A 26,225-nucleotide genomic window follows, 5' to 3' on the forward strand; every position below is an offset into this window, starting at 1 on the left:
GGACCCTCAGCCTCAGCCGGGCCACTGGGAGTCAGCATCAGCTCCCGGGCAGTGGGGGTGGCTTCTGGTCAGGAGCTTGCACCTCAGCCCCCTAAAAGGATGCCCGTCCCCACCCCACCACTCACAACAGCTCCTCAGCCTCCCCCGCACCTGCCTAGTACTACCTCCCAGCCAGTACACTGACTTGGTGGCAGGCTTGCAAGAGGCCGCAGCTAGCACTGCTCAGCCTTGCTCACTGCCCATTTCCAATCCGCGCCCCTCACACTACACGGCTAACAGCCATCCCGACCAGCAGTCCCCTCTGCACAGCTCTTGGGCCATGTCTTTGAGGGTCAGACCACATTCTCCTGTGGGGACCCCTCTCCAGTACGCCAGCCTATGTCCACTCGGACACTAGGCCATGCCCAGCGTCCACTTCTGCAGCTACCTGGAAAGTACTGTCTCCCCCCACATACCCTTACACAATCTGCAAGGACCGCCCGCCCCCACCCTACCCCCGGCCTTGTCACCTTGGGGAACATCAGAAAGGCCCCTGTGTCTGTCATCAAACACAGGGACTGGGGGAGAATGGAGAATGACGAAGCAACAGGGGTGCCCTACCTCCACGATGAGCCAACAAGTCCAACAAGGGCGGCCACTCACCACTGGGCACCCTCAGGTCTATCTTGTTGCAGAAGTCCGTGTAGCAGCAGTGGGTGTTTCGCAGGTCTTCAGAGCTCAGGCAATAGAAGGGCTTCCCGGCGGGGACCAGCTCCACCTTGGGGATGCAGGTGCGCACGTGGTGCTCCATGCCGTCCAGGTTGAAAATGGACACCATGCAGGCCCCGTCCGTCTCACACGTGTAGTTGGTCTGTAGGCAACTGGTGCATGCACACTGCAGAGCTGCAGGACGGGAGGGGAGCAGACATGGTAGGGGGGGTCTCACTTCTTTTTTCTTCAATCGGGAGCTCTTACAGATATTGTTTAGCCATCCATATTTCAATTAGATCACGCACAATTGTACAGCTGCTGCCACTATCAGCTTCTATACATTTCCTTCCTTCTTAAACTCCTTGCTATCAGCTCCCCTGGTTCCCCAGGAACCCTAAATAATGTATGACATCTTATTATTTGCCATATCTACACCACCCAATGTATAAATTCACCTGAAATTCTGTTATTCGTTTCCTTCGAGTGGGGTGATATCAACGCCCCCCTCCCCACATCTTTGAGCACACTTGACGGTCCAAAACAAGGGGATGAAGTTTAGAGAGACCGGGCCAGACAGGTGAGGCACCACCTCTCCACCTGTCTGGTCAGCTCCCAGACAGGGCTGTGCAGCCCCTGGGTTTGCCTCGCACCAGCACCCTACTGCAAGCCTCTGAGAAATACAAGCTCCCAACCCTGCCCGAGACTCACTACAAACTGCTGTCTGGCTGAGGACGCGGCTTCCTTCAATCCCCTCGCAGACGACGGGACATCCCCGACACTCCATCCTAAACCACGGCCAACTCGCCCGCTCCTCTCCCAGGAGCCACACCGAGTCTCCGAACGGGGGCTGTGGGTGGTCTTGGAGCCCCTCTCCTGGGACCACCTTATTCTAACGCAGCACGCAGAGACAGACAGACTCTTAGGCTGCCGCAGCGAGGGGAGGGCTCTCTGCAAGCTTCCCTCGGCACACACCTAGGGCCTACTCAGGACAGACACGTGTGTGGGATGTGACCCCACAGGCTGCATTCGCTCAGCTATGACACTGCACAGGACCACAGGCCAGACTCTCAACAGAGTGGCTTCAGGGACTCCCCAGGGGAAACGCCCGTTCACTGGGTGACCCCGGGAGGCCATGGGCATGTTCACGGGCGCCCGATCCGGGAGGGCGGGTGGAAACCTGGGCCCCTTATTTCTGACGAGGCTGCTGAGTGGGGAGAAAACGGGAGCCCACCAAAGCAGGAGCAGGTGCTCCTACGCAAGCCTTCACCAACTCTACCTTTCTTTCCCCTGGTACCTACCGCCTGGCACCAAAGGCGGCAAGACAAGTGCCTGCCCCTCCATTCATGTGAGGGGCAATTAGGATTGTGCAGGGACGAAAGAGAGCGAGCAAGGGAAAGCGCTCTGCTGTGTCACGCTGTGTTGGCCATGGTGTCAGGAGAGCGGGCCCTGGAGAAGGACAGCATGCTTGGTCAAGTGGTGGTGGTGGTGGTGGGGGGGGGCAGTGACGAGGGCGGAGAGTCTCAGCACGATGGACGGACACCTGAGGATGGTGCAGGACCGGGAGGGGGGCCCTTCTGTTCTGCCTCGGGTCACACCCCCCTCAGAGGCCCCCAACAACAGCAATGCAGGCCCCCGGACAGCCCTTAAAACCATACCGCCGCACTACGGCCTGCAGACTGGGAACCAGGAAAAGCCATGACGAACAGTCAATGCGTGCGGCCCTCTCTGGGCCTGCTGGGCTTTGCTGGTGGCGTGTCATCCACGAGTGTGTGCCACTGATAGGAAATTACTGGAAGTGAATTTGGCGCCTCTCAAAGCCAGTTGGGCAGCCCTGGAATCTGAAATCCTTTATTTATCCCTCTCACCAGAATAGCGCAGACAGCAGCCGTTGGTTCTTCCCGACACTGTCTCCCGTTAGCCTAACCCAGCCCTGACCCCTTCCCAGGTCCACCAGTGTGCTGCTGGCCGCCACAACACCGCACCCGCCTCCAGGGGAGGCCTTCCCCCCCACCCCCCATCAAAGATTCTGCTTCCTGGCTGGCTCTTCCTACAGAACCAAAGCCTCTTTTTCAGCAATCCCTGCCGGAGACGGGGCAGCCAAAAGGCAAGGCAAGCAGGGGCTGACTTACAGGCTGCAGAGAACAGTTCCAGGTGGGCCCTGGCCTTACAGATTAGTGAGCAGGCACAAGTGAGCCGGTGCTTACCTGGCTTACAGGGTAACGTGCCCCGGCTCACCCACCGGGGGCAGAGGTGGAAGGGCCTGCCCAGCCCAGACTGGCCGGGATATGACGGTTACTTGGGCATCACACAGGCATGAGCTTCGCTGCGATCCCCAGGAAGAGGCATTTAGGACCAACCCCATAAAAAAGTGAGCGGTCACAGCTCGAGCCTTGGAGCTGTAAACAGTCTATCTTCGTCGCCTGCTCTAATACACTGGAAGGCATCGCTGGGCCTTTCAAATCCCAAGGCGGGCTCTAGAGATCAGGGCATCTTGCCCTGCCTCTCCCGGAGGCAAGCCCTCGCTCTTCCCTCCTGGGCAGCAAGAGAAGGGTGTGCGGGCAGGGGTGCGGCCGCGGCGACAGAGATGGGCACCGTGCACCCAGTCAGTTTTCAGGGTCTTATCAGAGAACGTCCAGAACACGCAGGTACCTGCTGCACAAGGCCTGCGTCGGCATCTTGTTTTGGAAAGGAAGCTTTGAATGGGCATCCTGTAGACATGAATCCAAATCATTAAAAACTCCCACAAAGCTCCCACCTCGCAGTCAATACCAAATTTTCTCCCCTTTTAAATCACTTTATTGGGGCTCGTACAACTCTTCTCATAATCCATCCATCCATCCATGGGGTCAAGCTCGTGTGTACATCTGTTGCTACTTTTCTTACTACTTGAGCCTTTGGTATCAGCTCATTTCCCCTTCCCTCCCTCACGAACCCTTAGTAATTTTTTAAAATAAATCTTTTTATTGGGGCTCATACAACTCTTATCACAATCCATACATACATTAATTGTGTAAAGCACCCTTATACATTCGCTGCCCTCATCATTCTCAAAATTCGCCTTCCACTTGGGTTCCTGGAATCAGCTCGTTTTCCTTTTTTTCCCTCCCCCTCCCTCCCCACGCCCCCCTCCCTCATGAACCCTTAATAATTTATAAATCATTATATTCCATGTCTTACACTGTCTGATGTCTCTCTTTACCCCCTTATCTGTTGTCCATTCTCTTGGAAGGTGGTTATATATAGATCATCGTGATCGATTCCCCATTTCTCCCTCTACCTTACTCTTCCCCTCCTGGTATGGCTACTCTCAATATTGGTCCTGAGGAATTTTTCTGTCCTGTATTCTCTGTGTTCCAGCTCTTATCTGTACCCATGTACATGCTCTGGTCTAGCCAGATTTGTAAGGTAGAATTAGGGTCATGATAGTGGGAGAGAGGAAGCATTAAAGAACCAGAGAAAAACCCCCTGACTGGCCTGTCTTCTCCCCAGACCCTTCTGTAAGGAAGGGGATGTCCAACTATGGGCCTCCACTCTGCACTCCTCCTCCCCACCCCATTCACATGGAAATGATTTTTTTGTTCTGGGTCTTTGATGCCTGATACCTGATCTCATTGACACCTCATGATCACACAGGCTGGTGTGCTTCTTCCACTTGGGCTTTGTTGCTTCTCAGCTAGATGGCCTTTGTTTATCTTCAAGCCTTTAAGACCCCAGACACTATAACTTCTGATAGCCGGGCACCTTTAGCTTTCTTCACCACATTTGCTTATGCACCCATTTGTCTTCGGTGATCATGTTGAGAGGGTGAGCATCACAGAATGCCAGATTATTAGAACAAAGTGTTCTTGTGTTGAGGGAGTACTTGAGTGGAGGCCCAATGTTGATCTGCTTCCTTAAGACTAAGTCTATAAATATATGCACATAGATCTATTTTCCCATCATCATATATAAATATTTTTACATATGTACATACCTAAATACCAACTTTTAGTGACCCCACAGGACAGGTCAGAACTGCCCTGTGGATTTCTGAGGTTGTAACTCTTAGGGGATAAGAGAGCCTCCTCCTCCTCCTTGGAGAGGCTGAAGGTTTTGAACTGCTGAACTTGATAGTTAGCAGCCTGACAAGTAAGCACTACACCATCCGGACTCCTTCCAAACCATAAAAGGAATTTTAAAAAGAGGTAAATTCCTCCTAAGTTTCTAGGACAACCTTCTTAAACACAAGAACAACTAACAAATCTCCTGGTTTTCCCCCCAAATACCTTCATCTATGCTTGGTGCCAACTTCAATTTACCTCTCGACTTTCTCAATGCTTGCTTTCCTGTGCACGCTGGGGTTCCCACTGGGATGGGAGAACTAAGGCCCGATTCCCTCTGGGCACAAAAGGGTGGGACTTAGGGGTGGGGGGGGGTGGAGAGAGGCACACCTCTCAGCTCCTGTGTCACAGGCCCAGCAAGGAGTTTGGTCTATTCTGGAAAGCCAGAAAGGGAAATTAACAGCTCCACGGGAAAGCTATTCTGGGCGCCCTGAGACCCACAGCTGCCCTCTTATCAGGGCAGGACAGTCCAGCTCTGGGTTCCCCCTTAGCTGGTTCAGGGCTTTCTGCAGGGTGATTCACGCTGGAGAAGGCGCACCCCCACCCCCACAGCACATGGCTTTTGGGAAGTGCTTAGACAATCTCAGTGTAGGACGGGAAAGAGGAGAAGTGGTGCAATCTGCTCCACGGGCCAAGGAACGGAACTGGGAGTCGGATCGCGGGGGCCTGCGATAAGGAACTAGGCAAGACCCAGATCTATCTGGGCCACCGCCGCTCCACCAGCACACAGAGCCAGCCCCAGGATCCAGCCAAGCTTGTGTTAAAAGCATGGGGGGAGGGCCCCCCACAGCAGTGACTGGAAATTAAGTGGTCAAAGCAATCCCTCATTTACCCCTGGGCAGAGGGTTAGGAAAAAAGCAGGCTGAAAACAGGAAACAGGGTGATGATGATACATTGAGGGGACAGGAATGGTGAACTGAAAGTAAACGTGTATGGATTTCTACACCTAACACACACACACACACACACACACGGAGGAAGGGAGGGAGGAAGGAGGGTAGGACGCTGTTGGCGTAGCATTTACATGGTATTATTGCAATAGGTATTACAAGCCATCTGCCTAGGACTTAAATGGGAGAGCTTCAAAAAACTTCAAAGAACGGAATATTTCCCACAACTCTTTTGAAGCCCCTTCCTACACGGGCAGATGCGCCAGGATCCTGAGGGACTTGAGCCCCCAAGTCTGGCAGACACGGACTTGTAGGCCGCCCCTCCCCGGCAAGCGGGCAACAACGAAGACTGCTCCACATATGATGGGTCGGGACCGCGGGAGCTCAGCTAGCGCCTGCTGGGTGCTGTGTCTCTGGAAAACCTCTGTACCCCCTGCTCTGTATTTTACAGGGCAAGTGAGAAGCTGAAAAGTATCATTCGTGAAGCTCACCCGAGCCCCGTGCTTCACACCACTCAAGAGCTTGGCGCTCCGGTCCGTGCGGGCCACTGCGGGTGCCCCGGCAGGAGGTCGCAGAGACCCGGTCCTGCCAGGTTCCAAGACCAGCTCTAGTACTAACCACGTGATCTTGAGCAAGCCAGCACTGCCCTTGCCTCCAGGTCCCTAGCCTATAAAATGAGACTATTAATCGTCACCTCACAGGACTACCAAGGAATCACACACAATAATATATTTAAAAGAAAGGGGAAAACAGTAGGTACTCAATAAATATTAAATCCTGCCTCTCAACGTAAAACCTAAATAATAAAAAATTCAAGTAAATCCTCTCTCTAACCACTACTTAGGCAGGGAGTGGTGAGTTTGAGCAAGGTGCCTCTGCCGGAGCCTCAGCTCAGCCAGTGGCTAGTGGCACCTGGGCAAGGCATGCACTTAACCTCCCGCACCCATGCTCCTCATGACTAACCAGTACGTGGGAAGGGCCCAAACCAGATGACCTATCCAATCCTTCCCCAGCTCCTCAGGTGGACTGTGTTGTCTCTGAAGCCACACCATTGGCACCACCGGGAGATTCTACTTTATGTTTTATATACCTTTGCCTGAACTTAAGGAGCTCCGGTGGTGGAAGTAGGTTACACCTCGAGCTGCGAGCCACAAGGTCGGCGGTTCAAACCCACCCAACCACTCCATGGGAGAAAGATGAGGCTGCCTGCTCCTGTACCGACTTCAAGTCTTGGAAACTCACAGGGGCAGTGGTACCCTGTCCTATAGGGTCGCTCTGAGTCAGCATCCACTCGATAGCAGTGAGTTTTGGTCCTGGGCCTTTTGTGAACCTTCACTTTTCCCAGAAACAAAGCAAGTGACAGTGAAGTGACTTATGCGTGTGAGTCTACTGTAAAGTTAGTATGTGCACACAAATCGCAGCCTAAATTCAGCTCTCGTTGGAGAGCCGAATCTGGGCTACTGATAGCAGCCCCTGGTCCAGTGAGTCCCCACGTTTCATCAGAGCAGGCTGGTGTACACGAGCCAGACACAGCTAGCCCTGTCCTTGCCCCACCCTCAGCACGTCAGGACTCCAAGTCAGCCAGGTTGGGACCCCAGATCACAGGGTCGAGAGACCACTCTGGGCAGACTGAAGCCGGAGAGAAGCCAGCCCTCCCAGCAGGGGCACCGGCTGGCTATGTGCGTGTTTGTTAGTCAAACCTGAGCTAAAGACAAACCCGTCTTGGCGGGATTTGAATGTGGACACAGCCTGTGATTAGAAGGTGGTTTGTGGTAGGATGTTAATGCCATTTGATTCATGAGCGGAGTTGTGTTTTGAAGAAGGTTTACAAGTCCCAACGTGGGCAGGATCTGCCTGGCTTCGTACTGTGAAGGCAGCCAGCCGACACAGCTGGGCCTTGGGGCCGCCGTGTCACCTCCCTGCCCAAGAGGATCTCGGGTTGGCACCTCTCCCAGTTCCCCATTGAGGGAACTCCGGGGGTGCCCAAGGGTTGGCTTAGAGGGTTAGACCCATTGCCACCCAGTTGGCCCAACACGCTGCCTCTCTCCTAGCATGGCCTGGGAGGGGGACGTGGGAGAGCACAGCGGGCCGGAAGCCACCTCCGAAGGCCGGGTGCATTTTAACACACCTGCTTGCCCCACAGAGAAAGGTCTGAGAGCAGATCCGTAGCTTTTTGTGAATCCGTAGAAGTTATGACTGTTTGGCATATTAGTTAGTGACTCACGGGGGGAAGGCAAGTTTCGTGAACTTGGTACAAGAAGCACTGCACTGTAAAAGGGGCCCTGAACTTATTTTTTTTCCCAAATCTCACTGGGTGGCCTCTAGTTCACCAGACTCCAAGGTGTGGGATCCCAGTGGGCCTGTACTGCCCTGCCTTAGTCTCCCCGAGTCATAACTTGATTGTAAGCTGCCCCTCAGCCTCCATCCTTCTGGGCGAGCACATCCACCAGACAGGTCAAACTGTTAACAGTCCACCAAAGCCCGTGATTAACTCAATGATCCTTCCTGGGGCCCCAGACAAACCCTGCAGCTTCCTTCGGAGAGAGGGGAAAGCACAGCGCTGCACACCTTGGATTTAGGGATCCGAGGCACCAGGAGGTATCGGGGTCTGGAGGTGCCTCTGCATTGAGCCAGGCTGTGTTACTTTATCAAGCGCTCACATCGTCCTCTCAAAGTAGATGGGCCAGGTCTCACCTGACAGTGAGGAAAGCCCCCGACAGCCCAAGGGCTTACAGATGACAAACCAGTACATGATGGAGCTGTATCTCCAATGCAGCCCCTAGCCCCCCAGCCCGGCATGGTCCCCACAGTGCCTGCAACACCCTCCAAACCTTCCGGGCCAACACTGCACTCTGCAAACCAGCATCCTGCAGGCACTTCACACCGCTCTGAGCGCACGCAGACCCACAGCACGCCCGTTTCATCACCCCCTTGGTTTTCTGCCCAAAGAGCCTCACCAGGTTCTATGTCGGGTATTCCCAAGGGCAGGTTTTGTTACCATCTGAAGTCAGTGCTTCCCAACGTGACAGTCCCCCGAGCTGGTGCGCACAGGAACCTCTGGGGGGAGAGGGGGTGTGCAAGAGCAGATACCTACATTTTATCCTGGATCGTGGTCTACAGGACATAGGTTTTTAATTGCCAGGGGGCAAGGGTAGCTTATTTTCTGAAGAGGGCGGGAGTGAGCCAAATAAGTTTGGGGGCCCATGGTCTAAGGTCACTGAGGTCCTCCAGGGTCCACCAAGGACTCCTAAATTTCATGCGGGCAACACCGCTGTCACCGGAGGAGGCCTTTACACCTGCTTTTAAAAAAAACCCGAAACTGTGGTATTGGGGAGGTTTGATTAGTAGTTTAAACTGTTGACTACTAAACTGATCATCTGAAATATAAACCCTCGCCTAGCTTAAAATAAAAACCCTGTTATTAAAAAATAAGCTGGGAAACGTTTTTAACTGTGGTAAAAATACATGTGGCAAACATCTGCAACGTCTACGGCTGCACGCACCAGTCAGCGGCGTTCGTGTGAGTCGGTGAGTTGTGCAATCGCCACTCGAGTCCAAGCCTCCCCACCCTGGACAAACTGGTGACCCTGGCGCTGTGCTCGTTTTCTCTGCAGACACTCCTTCATACACGACAGAAGCTTCTCGAACTGCTTTACAGCTTGAGAATAGGTTTGGCTTTCTCAAGGAGCCCCTGGTGGCCCACAAGGTCAGCAATTCGAAACCATCAGCTGCTCTGAGGAGTTCTGCCCTGCCCGACAGCGTCGCTAAGAGGCAGAAGTGACTTTAAAGGGACTCGGTGGCGGTGGGTTTGAGTTTAGTGGTTCCGGGATGCTAACGACACGGGTGGCAGTCCACGGGCACCAGCTGCTCCCTGGTAAACGATAGGGGCGCCCCCTGTCCTGTCCTATCGGGCCAAGGTGAGTTGGGATACACTGGATGGCAGTGGGTTTGGTTTGGGTTTACGAACTGTATTAAAAGTCCAGATGGTCGCCTAGTTCCTCTATCATCTTACTATCGTTCCAAATTATTAAACTGCCTGGACTTTAGAGAAACCATACTGTCACTTTAGCCTAGTCCCTATGGGTCACAATACCCTCTCAGGTTCGGTAGCTTTTCCTATAGACCCCACCAGAGTAACCTGGGCTTCCCTGGAGAGCTCTTCACGGAAAGGGCTACTGGCTAGTCTCAGGGTCTATGGGCTGAGGTGCCCCTGGGCTGAATCCTAGTAGCTCACATGAAAAAGTGCTCCCAAACTGGCCACTCGCAATGGAATATCGCACCAGGTGCAATGGCTCTCTAACCAACTGCCCCACAACTTGGTGGTGTAAAACCACCCTGTATTACGCACAGGGATGCTGTGGGTCAGGAGTTTGGCTGTGCCCTGAGGGGAGTACTTGTCTTCCACACAAGGTACCTGCAGTTTCTTCCGGAAGACCTGAAGGCTGAGCTCTCACGAAGGCTCGCTCGCCCACTCGCTCTCTCCCTCACTTTGACAGCAAATGTTGGATACTGGAGAGGGGCCTTAAGAGGGCTTATTTAGGCGTTCTGATCACTGGCTTTCCAGAGGCAAGGGCCCCAAAAGAGTGGACCAGGCAGAAAGGACATCCTCCTCGTGGCCCGGCCTTTAGTCATAAAGGCCCTCCCACCATTGTAAACAGGTTGAGGCCGTGAAGCCCAGACCCAAATCCAAGGGGGAGGAAACACAGACCCCACCTGCTGGTGGGAGCAGTGTGATTAACTGCACTGGGAGAGAAGCATGTGGGATAGGGTCCAGGTGCAGTCATCTGGGAAAATACAATGTCACCAACGTCCAGTCCTTAATTCCGGCCTAAAACATCCTGTGCATTACTTGAAAATGGAATGAACTCATGACGTTCACGGCATCCTAACCACGAACACAGTGATGGCTTTAACCCTTGAATCACCTCCAAAGATATCTAACGGCTACTTCCAAAGACTTTGATGCCATCCTATGCCTTCCTCGACTAAGCTCCATAAAAATGGAAGAAATAATTCTTCCGGTTTCTTTGCTGCCGCCTCTACCATTCACTAGTACCTGTAAAGAGACATAATTACATGGTAATTAATAGCCTGGGCGCTGAGGTCAGACAGCTTGGATCTGACACCTGGCTTCTGCACTTGCAGGCTGAGTAATACTGGACAAGCGTCCTGGCGGCCCGAGCTTCAGATGCCCAATTATAAGCGATAACAACAAAGCCCACTTACCATACTTCATAGGGCTGCTCTGAGAAATAAGACAATCCGCGCAACAACAACCTCTTAGCACAGTGCCTGTTCAGTGTCGTGCTCCATTAAACGTTAGCTATTCTTATTTGGAGCCCTGGTGGTGTAGTGGTTAAGAGGTGGGCTGCGATCTGCATGGTCGATGGTTTGAAACCACCAGCAGCTCCTCAAGACAAAGACTGGGCTTTCTACTGCTGTCAACAGTCACAGTCTTGGAACACACCCCCTCCACCCCCGCCCCAGAGTGTGTGTGTATGTGTGTGTGTGTATGTGTGTGTTATGAGTCAGCATTGACTCAGTGGCAGTGAGTTTGTTTTTTCTATTCCTCTTGTTAGGCAAATTCTTTAGAAGGTCCCCCCACCCCACTTGATTTTAAAATTCCCTTTAATTTTCTATGATTGGCTTTGGGGTTGTCTGCATGTTTCAAATTGCCCAGCCCCCCACACCTGAACTGCCACCATCCCGTCCAAGAGTCACTGTTCAAGCTGCCTATGGTCACACACGCAAGGCCCAAAGGGGCTGTCTACAGCCAGATCTCAGGAAGGCCTTTGGCTGTTGTACTTGGCTAAGGCGTCTGTCTCTTAAACTGCCTGTCACGCACAGGCTCCCAGGCCTCGGTTGCTGTTTGGTTCTCCCTAGTAGATGTCGCTCACCATCTTCTGGACTGGTTAACATCCCACAGTGTAGATCTGGAGCAGGGCTTCCCCAGTGGGCAGTGCACGGGGGCTGCAAAAGCAGATGCCCACACCTTATCCTGCATGATGGGACGCAGCACTAAGGTTTCTTAATTGGGGGTGGAGTCATTTTTCTTCCTGAAAAGATAAAGTCGGCCAACTGTTGGGACCTGTGCTCTAGAGGCTTTCTCTGATTCCAGTCAGCGTTGTTTGGTCAGGAGCGTCATGGGTGCCGAGTACTTCCCTCGTGAGGCACGTAATTTCCAGTTGTCTCCTTCTGCCATGCTCGTTCTCGCTGTGTCGTTGTTGCTGTTGAGGGGGGTCTTTTCTCCTCCATTTCCGGGTCCGGGATAGGGAGGCCCTCTTCCTCTAAAGCCCCCTCCCTTCCTCCTCCACCTGGCAGGTTACCTAACATCTGCAACCCGCCCACTTCAAAAGGGAGTTGGGGTGTGTATTTCCACACTCAGGAGTCTTGGGCACAGACAGTTTGAAAGATCGCCTAGGAGTGACTGGCAGTCCCTCTTCCAGATCACTCGCAGTCACTTCCTTTACTCGATTTCATTCCAGACCCGACTGCATGTATTGTCTTCCTAGTTCTTTGAGAACGGGCCCTTAACCACAGCTTAGGTTCATTCGCCTTGTTCATGTGTAATTACGGTCTGACCCAATTCTGCAGCTACTCCAATGGCACCATCAGGTGGTCTGCTCCACAGCGCTCCTAGGACCCGCTCTCCCTGAGATCCGCGGCACCACCTCTGTCAAAGTCAAGCTTCCGCCCACTGGGTGCTTGATACGCAAGTCTGCCTTCCCAGAGTCTGTGGCCAGAATCTCCACGCCTTCTCGGGCTCTTCTGCCACCACGGCCCGAGGGCAAGCCAAGCAGGTCCAGTCAGATCCAAGTCTAACGTTTCACACTGGGGGATTCTACCTGCTCCGGAGGCCCAATCACTACCAATGTTTCTAATGCGATTACAAATATGGTATACCAGGTGGTTTTCATTTTTTTTAAATACTTACCCTTAAATTTTTTCCCCTGCTTACACAAGCAATCCGTGTTTCCTTATTTTAAAAAAAAATTCACCCCCAAACATCAGATAAATGTACAATGTAGAGGTTGAAAGCCCCATAATGTCTGCCCTGGAGACAATTACTGTTAGATGTCTGATACAGATACTCTCCCAGAGTTTCACAGGTACACAAACATTCGTAATAGAAATTTTACAATTACGTATATGATAACAAGAAAGTTAAGAATGACACAAATTGTCCGCCAACACAAGATTAAACGATATAGCATCTGAGATAGCAGGGATTCCCCGGGTAGTGCACACAGTTAAATGCGCAGCGACGGGCCAAAAGGTTGGTAGTTCGAACCCACCCAGGGATGCCTTGAAAGAAAGGTTGGCAACCTGCTTCTGAAAAGTCACAGCTAAGGCAAGCCTGTGACGCTCAGCTGTCCACGGCCGCATGCGGGTCCTCGAGAGTCAGAATCAACTAGAAAAACAATAATGGTTGAGAAGAGATGCATAGAGTCTCTATTCAAGGAGACCCACAGATGCAACACCATCCTTATCGAAATTCCAACAGCCCTGCGTGGAGAATGGAAATGCTGACCTTAAATTTTTTTTTTAATTTTTTTTATTAATCATTTTATTGGGGGCTCATACAATTCTTATCACTAACCATACATACATCCATTGTGTCAAGCACATGTGTACATTTGTTGCCATCACCATTCTCAAAACATTTGCTTTCTACTTGAGTCCTTGGTATTGGCTGCTCGTTTTCCCCCTCCCTCCCTACTCCCCCTACCTATTCCAAATTTTTATGGAGTTGCAAAAATCAAGTAGATGCCAACTCATATTAACCCTATAGGATAACCATCCTACGGAGCTGCTCCTATGAGTTTCTGAGACTGTTAACGGGAGTAGAAAGCCCCATCTTTCTCCCAGAGTGGCTGGTAGCTTTGACCTGCTGACCTTAAGAATCATAGTCCAACCACACCACCAGATTTCGGCGTATTGCTGTAGGCAAGCACAATCTGTCTGTACTACCTAGGGACTTGGTATTGTACTCACACGTGATTAAAACTTAGTACAAATCTACCGGGATCAAATCTGTAGCACTGCTGCAGGGATAGTATGTGAATCAATGAAGCACAAGTGGCCGTCCACATGCATGCACAGAACATACATCTAGCTGACCGACTTGGAACAAGTGCCAAGCCCACTCAGAGGGGACAATAAATTTCTTCAGTTAATAGTGCTGGGTCGAATAAATATCGCCACGTGCCATAATGAAGTTGCATTTTTACCTCATACCACATATAAAAATTAACTCAGGGGGGACCAGTAGCCTAAATGTAAGAGCTAAAGTCTTCTTGATCTTAAATGCGGCAACTGTCCTCAGACATGCATAAGCAACAAAAGAGAAAACACAGCTCCATTGGATTTCATTAAACTAGGACAAAAACTTTTGTGTATCAAAGGACATTAGCAAGAGAGTGGATGATGAGCGTGGGCGGTCAGTCACATGTCTGACGAAGGTCTAGGACCCCGGATATATGTGAAAACTCTTACAGCTCAACAACCCAAAGACAAACACGTGGTTTTAAAAAACTGGAAATAGAACGTAAGACGCTTCTCCACAGAAGATACACAAATGGGCGAAAGAGCACATGAAAAGATGCTCATGGCTAGGGAAATGCAAATGAAGCACACCATGAGACGCCACTTAGAATAAGACACCACCAGCAGAGAGCACCAAGGGTGGCCAAGGACAGGGGAACTGGGACGCTCACATGGCGGGTGGATGGCAGGGCTCTCAGCTGCAGTGGGAAGGGTTTGGTGGGGTTTGCAGTTAATGAAACACAGGGCTAGTATTTGAACCACAAAGTCTGCTCAGAGGAAAATACCCCCAAAGAAGGGAACGCAATCCACAGAGGTATTACAGACAGGTGTTCATAACATCTACAACAACCCAAGAGCAGAGACAACCCAAACGCCCATCAACTGGTGAGTGGATCGGCAAGATGCACTTGACCCCACAACAGAGTGTTTGAATTCAGCCACCAAAAGGAAGCTGGTACTGAGAAGGCTACAAAGTGGTGGATCCGGAGAGCCAAGTGAGAGAAGCTAAGCACACAGGCCACATCCTGTCCGAGAAAAACCCAGAGCAGGCAAATCCAAAGGCAGGACGGTAGTCCCAGGGGCTGGGAGAAGGGAGGCATGGAATGCCTGCTCAGAGGGGACAAAGCATCCCTTTGGCGTGATGCAAAGGGGTTGGACCAGGGCAGTGGTGAAGGCCACACACCCCTGTGCAGGGACCCCATGCCAGGGAACCGGGCACTTTAAAATGGTAAATGTTGTGCTGGATGTATTTTACCTCAAAACCAGGAAAACAGAGCCACTATGTTCTAACATGAAAAAAGACAACAACACCAAATTAGCAAAGCACATCATTTCAATCACAAACTAGCACACGAGTAAGGGGGACACACAAGACACACTGGAGGTGCCGTGCTTTTCAAATCAAGTTTTCCCTAGGCCCTAAGTTCTCTCCGAGATGTCGCTCTCACTTACCGGCATTGAGCCCGTTGGGACGCATGGGGACCCTACAGGGTAGAACAGGCCCCCCCCCCCCCCCGGAAGTGAGACTAGTTGTCGCCAGGAATAGAAGGGCGCTCCTTCTTCAAGCTGCAGACCTCACAGGTGGGCAGTCCCGCATCAGCCTCTAGCCCCCAGGCTACGGGTCCCTTGACATCCCACAGGAGGGCTCTTTCCCACCTGTCTCCCTGTGGACCAGGCACGGTGCATGGGTAACGGAGGGAGAGGGGCCCTGCCGAAGTCGCTCGGCTTTTCCTGTTTGATTTGACGGCGAGGCGGGTGCAGGACCAGGTGCAGGGATGCGGCGTCAGAAGCAGCGCGGTGGGTGGAAACCACCAGTTGGCCATGGGAGAGAAAGGCTTGGCTTCTGCTCCGGGCCAGTCACCGTCCCATCAGCCCCCGGGGACAGTTCTACTCCGTCCCACAGGGTGGCTATGAGTTGGAACCTGCCGAATGGCAGTGTGTTCATTTTTTTTCGCTTAACAATGATACACATTCACTGTAAAAAGGGGCCCCCTGGCTTACACAAGTGAATAAAATAATGTGCAGCGGCTACCAATCTAGACAAACCATTTGTGAAAATCCTACGTCAGTTCCCGAAATGGAGGCACGTGGTACCAAACCGCCACAACATAAAGGCAAGGCTTGGTTTGTAGAGGAAAGGATAGGTGCGTGGGGCGGGGGCCATAACTGGGCGCCAGCATGGGACCAGCGCTGCACCAAGGGGACCGCCATTGTGCTGGAGCCCTTGCCTACAACCCAGAGGTTGGAGTTAGCACCCACCAGGACCCCTGTGGGAAAAGGACCTTGAACCCAGCTGGGCAGTAACCAGGGTCTCGGTGAGTCTGAACCAACTTGATGGTGGCACGGCGCCCGCCGAGGGTCTTCCTTGACCCTGGGCGGCATCGACACGATAACCGGAGGGCTGGCGGTTTGAACCTGCCGTTGGAGAAAGGCCTGGTGACCTGCTTCCATAGAGATCACAGCCAAGACTCACTTGGGGTGGGGGTGGGGCTTACAAGCAGATCATCAGGCAAAGTCATCAGAGGCAAACGGTAGGGAAGATCACGTTTTCGACCTTCCCAATCCCAAGCTTTAAACAGACGCATTAAGATAAACAAGTTAAAAAAAAGCTCTCAAATACTCAAGAGCCTACAATAAAGTCGAACTTGACATGAAGAACTGCTGCTATCGGGAAAATGGAATAAAATAAACAAACCAAAGTACTGGTAAAAAGCACTTTGTAGAAAACATCTGACTTAATAAAGGAAGCTATTTATACGGGGGGGGGGGGTGTCACAGATTCAACAATAAGACACTTGATAAGCTTGGTATTTAATTCCGATCTGGAGAAGGTGTCGGAGCGGGCTTTGCCTAAGAGAAAGGCGTTTGGAAAGCCAGTTCCACACTCTATCCATTCTACACACTGCGTTTCTGACATTCCCCTGGGAGACAAACCCAGCCCCAAGAGCTGTTTAAACAAGTCCAACCTTAAGCCCCGGGTCCGTAGAATGAACGCTTTGTTCTCACTCAAAAGAGATGTTTGATGTTTCTGCTGGGGAGTCCTGTCATTGCGACTTAATTTATGGACGCCTGTAAATACCTGAACATCTAACGAGGGCCCACCTGCTGCCCAGGGGAACGCCAAGGCAGACCTGGAGTACTCGGCATCATGATGGGCACAGCGCGGGACCTTCCCAGGACCTGCCCCATTTCACCCACCGGCTGGGCAGCTTCGGGTTTCGCCTTCACACACAGTTTACGACGAACGTGTACAATCATCCCTTGGTCTGTCCGCGTGTGTAAACAGACACGCTGCTGCCTCAGTCAGGCAGGGGAGAACATGGATCAGTGGCACTTCGAGTATTCTCTTTCTGACCTATTTACCGCACCACGGATGAGTGGCGAGGACGTGGACGGGGCATGCCCTGGCTGTAAGGGAGGTGGGCCAGTGACGGAGAACGGCCCAGGCTGAGGAGGAAACAAATGGGGCTGAGGTCAAGTTCGGCTGGCTGGAATAAACCAGGTGGGAGGTGGTGGAAGGGAGGCCCAAAAGGAGTTAACGAGGACGCTGCTCCGCTGAGTTCACCAATGTTGGCGACACTTCTGAATGACTGGGGGGCGGGGGGAACGATGCATACACTGGGAGACAATAAGAAAATCTTAGCACGACAGAACTGGAATTACCGCCCCAAGATTTGTTGAGGGGATACAACAAATCTTAAAGAGTGAATTCAAGTAAACAAAGTTCTGACGTTGCTCAAATCTGCAGCGCTCTCTGACAGGCCAAAGCCCTATGGAGAAGCGCAAGCTGGTTGCTGGGGTACAGAGAGGGTGGTGCTGTGGGGGAGGTACTGTGACCCTCCACATGAAGAGCCACAAAGATGGTGTCATGGAGTGGAGGAGCCCCGAGGGCAGAGGAGGGCCCACCTAGGAGGGTGCTAGGTGTAGTGAGGAAGAGAAGGTGGCAAGGTGCTGCAGAGAGACAAAGGGCCAGTAGAGACACACAGCCGTAGGAGGGCCACAGTAACAGCCAGGCAAGACAACTCGGCACGAGGTGAGGTGGCGAGGAGGACGAGGGCCAAGGCAGGCTGACGGGGCCACACAAAAGTGATGGATAAAGGGACTGCCCCAGAGATAAATCACACCGCGGTATCTGGGGCCAGGGGGAGACTGGACGCCCCCTCGAATAGCAATTGTGGCATTCAGTGCAGTCTACAAAGCAACCACCCCCCCCACCCCGCAGAAAGTCGGCTAGCCCTCCTGCCTCTCTGGCTTAGCACCCCGCCTGGACACAGTGCACATTCAGTAACGGAGACGCCTCCCAGGGAAGGAGGAAGGTGCGAGCTCTTGCTACCTGGGTGGTAGAAAACAGAAGAGTCATTTGGTGTGTAACCTTCCAAAGGGCCAGGACAATCTCCGTGTCAGCTCCCAGCTCTGTCCGAGACACATCCTGGGAGGAGACCAGAACACTGACTGGATGTGGCTCTGGAGATGGAGTGGGTTCTGGGGTGCACTGCTCACCCCAAGGTTGGAAGCCACCAGTGGCTCCCCGGGCAAAATCTCCTCCCGGAAAGACTGACACCCTGGGAAACCCACAGGGCGGCTCTACCCAGTCCTACGGGGTTGTTATGCGTCAGAATCAACTTGAAGTCAGTGAGTTTAATCTTTGCAACAAGTAAAGAAGGCACTATACAGGTACCTACACAAACAAGACAACACATGAGAATGTGAGGCAAGAAGGTGCTCTACAAATATTCCTCAATTAAAAAAAAATCCTCATCTTCAAAGTACCCACAATCCCCCGACACACACCAAATAGTCGCATATCTCGGGAAAGGTTTCAGGTGGTAGATGATGGTTGCACACGATCAAGGGATTTCTTTCTACCTCCTGAGTCCACCGATAGCCGGCTGCACGCCAAGTCTCAAGATCTTCAAGCAGAAATGGCCTGTTGCTCCTTCTCCCCGCTGTCTTACTTCTCTCTGAATCGCCATCGCTCAACACACACCCATTCACAGACATGCAGAGGCATCAAATCATTCCTGGGAAGATGGAATTAAAAGATAAGGGAACTTTCCCACTAATTTTTTAATCCCATCACACATCTGTGTGTATATGTGTGTGTACACATACACAAATGAGTACCCAAAATCTCATGGCAAAATGAATGAAGAGGTAATGGAACTTTCCCATGAACTTTTTGAAGTCCATTTGTGTGTGTGTATATATGTGTGTGAATATTTCTGTACATATATACGCATACACACACACAGATCTGCTCAATCACAGAAATGAGGGGGAAATGTAATTAAAAGATAACGAAGTTTTCCACCCACTTTTTGAAGCCCTGTAAGACATACTCGTCTATGAGAACACGTGCATGCCCACACACATAAACACACACACATACACACACACACACACACACACACACAGCACACACACACGCTATTTTCCCTATTGGAAATAAGACCTATTAGTTCACCACTTCTGCAAGGTTACAAGTCCAGGCCCAGAAGGACTACACACCCGGAAGGACTAGGTCCCTACTCTGGACCTCCGCAGGCTACAATCAAGAAGTCCACCTGGGCTAAGTCTCATCTGAGACTGAGTCCTCCCCCAAACCCCTGATGGTTGCAAACATCCACTTCCTAGCCCTCTTCCTCCTCGTGGTCACCCAGGGACCACAGTTCCTTGCCACCCAGCCCTGACAGGCAGTTCACAAATGGGGTGTTTGCTTTCTCCCATGCCAGCCAGCATGCCTATCTCTGACCTCTGGTAACCAGCTGAGAAAAGTCTGTGTGTTTAAAGGGCTCATTGGAGTCAATCACGTCCCACACCCCTTCAGTGACCAACCGGGAGCAGGCATGTGTGCACCAAGGTCGGGCGTTTTTCGGGGGAGGGCTGTGGTGGGCAGGATTCCTGTTTTCCTTACTGTCTAGTTTGCCAGTCAGAAGGTCAGCATCCCAAGGGCAGAAGTTTTGGGTTATGCCCAGCCCTTACGAGGGCACAGCGCACAGGACAGGCACTCCCACAGACATATCTGTCTGACTGACTTAGACAGAGGCGGAAATGGGTCTTGTGAATGAACAGATTAAAAGTTCTGGTTCCGTAAACCATTTGGGGGCCTTTGGAGTCCCACCCCATACCATTTGATTGGGCCACAACCACTCCAGGGACAAACAAATGGCCCCATTTAAGAGATGAAACAATGAAGCTGCGGGAGAGGTGGAGCACCAGACGTACTGCAGCAGCTGCACCCCACTTTAATTTCTTCACAGTACTTATGACGGAGCCTTCTTGGTTTCTGTATTTATTGATTTATTCTTACCCTAAGCTGCCCCAATTGAGCGGGCCGGTAAGTGGGGATTTAGGGATTTTCTTCTTCTCCCTTGTCCTGTTATTCCCCCGTGCCTAGAACTGTCCTGGGCCCCCGGTGGTGCCCTGGTTCAACACTGCGCTAACTGGAGGGCCCGCACTGTGAGCCCAGCAAAGACCCGGAGACCTGCTCGGAACAGCGTCAGTAAGGGGTGGCACAAACAAATCCACCCCCTGTGGCAGCCGCGGATTCTGACTCTTAGCGGCCCTATAAAGCAGAGCAGAGCCGCCTCAGGGGGTTCCTGCGCTGTCCATCTTCCCAGAAGCAGACTGGCATGGCCTTCTGGGGAAGGGCTGCTAGGTTTGAACTGCTGACCTTTAGGTTAGCAGCTGAGTGTTGTAACCACAGAGCCGCCGGGGCTCCTCCCTATAGACGTGACGGCCCAGGCCACCCTATGAGGTGGTTCTCCTCTGTCACCTGGGGATGTCGCAGGCTGCACACCACCACTCTGGGCGCAGAACCAACCAAAGGGGCTGAAGAACTGTCCCGCCCCGTAGGTAACTTTGTCAATGTTAGGGGTGTTGCTACTCTAAAAGGAAAGGGAATGACTTTCATGATGTTGAACTTGGAACATTTTGCCAGGCAATTGCAGGAAAACCGAACTCACTGCCACTGAGTGGATGCATACTCAGGGCCACCCTCACAGGAGAGAACTGCCCCTGTGGGTCTCCAAGGTGGTGACTCCTCACAGAAAGAGAGAGCCTCATCTTTCTCCTGGGGAGCAGCTGGTGGTTTCCAACTGCCGACCTTGACATTAGCCAGCCATGGCACAATCCACTATGCCACCAGGGCTCCACCAGCACAGGCCTATGAGCGGGGAGAGAGAGGAGGAAACTGGCTGCAGGGGCCCGGCCCTTCTCAGTGCCTGAGACTGGCGGCTCCACAAACAAGGGGAAGAAAGGTGGGTGCTAGAAGAGTCTCCTCACTTGGTGCTCCTTTGTCCAAGATGGAGAAGCGGGCTGGCAAGGAACAGACAGGGCAGAACAATGCCACTGGCGCCCCCAGTTCAGGTCACACTGAGCAGGAGACAGAAACAGAGGGCCTGTATCCGAACCAGGAACCTGCTTGGGAGAGAAATGCAAGTCAGGCTGTAGGGGTAACTGTCCCGTCTGGGGAGCTGATTTCTCGAAAGGACTCAACATTCCCAGTCTGGGCAGACCGGATGGGCCACGGCCGCCGGCGGCATTTCCAGCACCAGAGGGATGATTGGGAAAGAGAAGTCTGGGTTTTTCTTTGTATGGCGACAGGGAGGAAAAGGAGATAAGACCCTCTTACATCAACTCCTACTGTAACAGTCAAGCAGCGGACAAGAATGCACGAGGGAGAGGCAGGAGTCCAGAATGTGGGCTCAATGCTGCTGTGAGCAAAATCCCACCAGCAAACAATAAAGGGTTCAAAACTGAGAACAAGAGCCACTTCAGTTCGCGAAGTTCCCCTTCAGAATTACAGGAGGTGCAGGGAGCCGTGCACGGAGGGTCCCGCTCCGCCTCAGCGCCCCGTGCTGATGAGAACAGATGCCACCCACTTTAACTCGGGCGCACGCCACGGAGCAATGAGCAGCCTCCCAGGGGCATGCCGAAAGCCTTCCTGGTCCCCATTCTGGGAGCAGGGTGACACTGAGCTCAGTGCTGGGGAGGAGACCTCGCTGAACCTCGGCAGTCCACCTGAAGGACACAGCCGGCTACAAAAAAAGGTGGGGGTAGGTGGGTGGAGAGACAGACAGGGACTGAGAGAGGCAGCGCCTGCCAGTGGGGCCTGCAGATCCCCGGGGTGCTTTCGGATGAAGTCCTGGGTCGAAACGTCCTGTGCTCACAGCCACCATTCTGGCCACCTCTCAGCCTCCATGTTCTTATGTAACATTTACATAGTGCCATAAACATACCCCGGATTGCATAAGAATCCAAATGCTGCCAAACCAATAAAGCCTAAAGCAGGTCGTCGCTTCCTCCAGACTGTCTCCGATGAGCGCAGGTAGGCTGCCAGGTCTACAGATGTGAGGGCCTGTCCAAGACCGAAATTAACTTGAGGAAATCTGAACTGGGTACACACACATAAACACACACCCCGACACGCAGGGGGAGAGGAAGACTTCACCACACTGCTTGTGACATGTGTCGATTCCAGCAATCACAGAAGATGTTATTGGGCCCCGTAAGATAAAAAGTAACCCCATGTTGCTTATTCACTGAAGTCCGAAACTGTGTCTAAAAATACCTCCCAGCCAACTGGCTATCAGCAAGGCAGGCTAGCGAATGTCCCAGGAAGAAAAGAACCACCACCGAGGGGAAGGTTTCCTCACTTTACAGGAGAAAGACTGAGGCCGAGTCACACAAAGGTTAAGTTACTGATCCAAGGACGACCTGCAAAGGGGGGTGAGGTTGGTTCCAGGCAGTAAACCTCCACCCATCTGGCTCTAACCTTTAACCGGAGAAGCCATTTTAGTGTTTGAATCACACCTGTCCCAGGCGCTGGCTTAACAAAACCAACCACACATTCTCGTTTGCTCACTTCCCGGCCCTCCTAACGTGGGTCCACTCCACACCATGACAAGACCGGGCCTGGCGTGAGACCTGCACTTTGTTCAGGGAAATTCAAAAGGTTCCTCTCGGGAACTCAAGCCTCTCCCTGGCCTTCTCTCCCAGCTGCTCGGCTTCAGAAATGAAATGCCGGGTTCCTGTGCTGCTAATTTCATTCCAGTTTAAAATATTCATGTGAAAATTCCCAAACGAGGCCTTAAAGCTCGGTGCACCTATCGAATGGATGTGGTTTCTAACCTGAGGCTCGTCCTCCTCATCACTGGCCTTGACTAAGTCTCAGTTAATTTATTAATTAACAGAGACGCCTATCCCTTACCGCCCTCAGATCAAGTTCAAGCCCCAGTGCCATGCCTCAGAGCTGCCTGCCTCTGCCACTCCTCCGGCCCACACGGTAGAGGAAACAAGGGGGGGGGGGGGAATCAACTTCTTATCCCACAGTCTCTATCTTCCCAGAACTGATGTTTCACTCTCTGCCTTTTGTAACCGTGGTCTCGGTAGCGTGTACTGCTGGCAACTAGAGGAGTCCCGGAAAAAACTGCCATGTCTGGCCAAGAAGTTTAAAGGTCTTTTGAGAATGTTTGCTAGACACACAATCTAATTTCCCATTGACAAAAAAAGAAAAAGAAACTAACTCTCCGTTATGCCCACCCATCCTCATCACCCCAACAAACAGCCACTCTAGAAAGGTTACCAAGGAAAACCAAAAACCCAATCCAAGCTAAGTGGGGATTCTCAATTACCCACTTTCAACAAGACTCTCAATGAGGAACCCCCCCCCCCATACTACACCAACTCAGCAGGGAAATGACTGAAAATTCTGCCACCGTCCCAGAGGCAAGAGAAAAAGGCCTGTGGAAGAAATTTAAAGACTTACTCATACACATGATTAAAAAATTGTTCTCAAAGACAAACCTGAAGGCTGATGCCTCCTTATTTACTACCCCACTAGAGAAATCACATTGTGTCACGTACTCCAAAAGCATGGCCCATACGTAATAAAGTCCAACAAACATCCTTATTCACGAAAGCCATTATCTCACCACAAATGTCAGGCTCCATCCAAACACCTCCGCTGTGCTGATCAGCCCATACAACATGGTGAGGGCACAGCACATACACCCAAGGTGCTCCAAACCATTCCCCTAGCAAACAAAGACCCCCACCGCGCAGGCTGCACCACCAGGAGCGGACTTCAAAGGCAGACATGATGAACTTGTTGTTGTGGCTCCACAGTGGGGTGATGTCTGCTCCTGATTGTCTGGGCGGCCCCAGGAGGCCTGAGCCCACCTGAGCAGCAGTATTTTTAGTGGCGAGAAAGCCACTTGGTCTCCCATGGCTGGGAGGCAGCAGGCTTTGTACCTAGGAGGAGAATCCAATCCCGTGGGCTCTGCAGACCCATCTGTGGGTCAATAACCACTTCCACAGCACTGCCATGCATAACCTTCATCTACTCCCCCAATGCCAAACCACGGTTGAGCCAGTTCTCCTAGAAGGCATGTTTGGGTTCCCCCTGCTCTTTCCACCTCCCAAAGCCTCACAAACCAACCAAACCCACCGAGCGTGGAACTGCCCACGGAAAGGTTGCCGGCCTCTCTCTGGTGGGCAGGCTAAAGGAAGCCAGCAGAAGGCTGTGGGGACTGGAAGGTGAGGGGGGTGCGCAGGAGGAGGGGAGCTGGGAGAGAGGGATTGTGTGGGAAGGTAAATAAGTCCGAAGCAGGGCTAAGGAGCCGGTTCCGGCGGTGGGATATTTAAATAATCTTGGGGGCTGGAGGCAGGCTCTAGAATTTCACCTGAAAGGCATCCACAGCCTCATTAACAGAATGTGCCCCCTGGGGTGGGCTGGGGGGCAGGGAAGGAGGAAAGCGCATCCTACACCTAGATCCCCAGGAACCTTCCCAGAGCTAGATTTCTGAGGGCTGGGGCGATCCGAAGCCCAAGCTCCCACAGAGGGTCTAGAGGCCTGTGCATCTCGCTCCCTTCAAGCAGCTTCTACAAGGCACGCGGGCCCGACGGGGGCAGGGGGCTCAGCCCCCACCCCCAACTCCAGGGAGGCGAAACGTGACCCCCTTTCCCGGGGCATTAGCGAGGTGTAGGGAGGGGAAGCGCCACCCCAAGTGCAGGAGCTGAAGGTAAGGTTAGAGACCCCCCTCCCCCCCGAGAATCCAAGGTGCGCAAGGACCCTCAACGCCCAAGACCTCGAAGCACCAAAGCCCCCTTCGCCCGACTCCCCAGGATTGCCGGGAAAAGGCGCCCCCAGGAGCACCTGGGAGGAGGGACTAGAGCACCCCCGCCGCAGGCACGCTGAGGGGCAGAAACCATGGCTCCCTAAGTCTTGGGGACGGAAGCCGACTCCCCTCAAGGTACACGGTGAGACTGGGGGCGCGACCCCTGTGAGCTCCCCGAACCCAGCTTCGCCTGGGAGGAGGTTGGTGTCTCCGGGGCCCTGGCGTAAGCGCCAGACCGACTGGGCGGCCGCGCCTTTGGAGGTCGGGGGACGCCGACGGAGGGTCACCCCGGCTCCTCGGGGACCCCCGCCCAGCCATATTGTGCGCGTGGGGAGGGGGCGCGCTCAAGGCCTCGCCCTCGCCGAGCCCACTCCATCCCGGCCTCCGCGCCCACCCCCCGCGGCCGGGGACTCACCCTGGATCCCCCAGGGCCCAGACCCGCCGCTGCCCGCGAACAGGAGCACAACGAGAGGGAAGAAGGAGGAGGCTCCGGCCGACTCCGCCATAGTAACCGCCGCCGCCGCCGCCGCCGCCGCCGCAGCCCAGCAGCGCCCAGCGCGCGCGCGCGCCCCCGGCGCCTCCCCCTCCCGCGGCCCCGCTCCCGCCTCCGCCCCTCCGCCCCGCGCCCGCACGTGCGCTCCCGGCGGAGCCGGCGCCGCGGCCGCCGCGCGCGCCCCCGACGGGCGGGGCTGGAGGACGCGCGGACGCCCGCCTTAAAGGGGCGGGTCCCTGCGCCCGGAGGGGCCGCGTGGGCGCGCCGCGCTCCACACCCGCCGCCCGCCGAGGAGGGGGAGAGGCGCCGGGCGCGCGGAGCCCGCAGCCTCCTGGGCTCCTGCACCCCGCGGGAGGCAGAGTCGCCTTGATCGGCACCGCCCCCGCCATCACACAGTCCACGAGTCCTTGGCGTTTGCTTCCGCCCTTCCAGCTCCGCCGCGTCCCCGCGGACTCTTTGCAACACGCTCCGAGCTGGTCTCCTGGCCGCCCGCAAGCCACTCCACACGCGACAACCTGTGTCACTGAGCCACAGGCACGCTCCTGTACAAAACACGCCAGCGCCTCTTAATAGGACGCAACCGCACCGGACCACTCTTACTCCACTGGTGGGGAGAACCCTCCTGGTGGCATATCAGAGGGCTTAGAATTTCATATTCATTTAACACTATTATCCCCTGCCTTCACTGAGCGTGGAGGACAAATATTTATGGGAAATGCTAACAGGTGCATGTTCATCATTATAAACAGCTAGCAAACAACCCCCCCCAAAAAAAACCCTAAGAAGCAAAGCCACTGCAATTGCCTGGATTCCAACTCCTTGCAAGACCGTGCAGGACAGAACAGAACTGCCCCACAGCGTTTCTGAGGCTGTAAACTTCACAGAA

At 53.3% G+C, this 26,225-nt stretch overlaps 1 protein-coding gene across 1 annotated transcript in view; it reads right to left on the reverse strand.

Moving 5' to 3' along the window:
- Window positions 1-25,386, reverse strand: part of ACVR1B (activin A receptor type 1B) — a 46,157-nt gene extending 20,771 nt beyond the window's left edge. The window contains exons 1-2 of the mRNA XM_075551659.1: window positions 25,262-25,386; window positions 643-882 (exon numbers count right to left, since the gene is read on the reverse strand). Coding sequence (XP_075407774.1) covers window positions 643-882; window positions 25,262-25,352 — 331 coding nt within the window. The 5' untranslated portion in view covers window positions 25,353-25,386. The remainder of the gene's footprint in view (window positions 1-642; window positions 883-25,261) is intronic.
- Window positions 25,387-26,225: the final 839 nt, after the last annotated feature.

This window comes from Tenrec ecaudatus, chromosome 6 (assembly GCF_050624435.1).
Source record: "Tenrec ecaudatus isolate mTenEca1 chromosome 6, mTenEca1.hap1, whole genome shotgun sequence".
In the NCBI taxonomy this organism is placed as follows: Eukaryota; Metazoa; Chordata; class Mammalia; order Afrosoricida; family Tenrecidae; genus Tenrec; species Tenrec ecaudatus.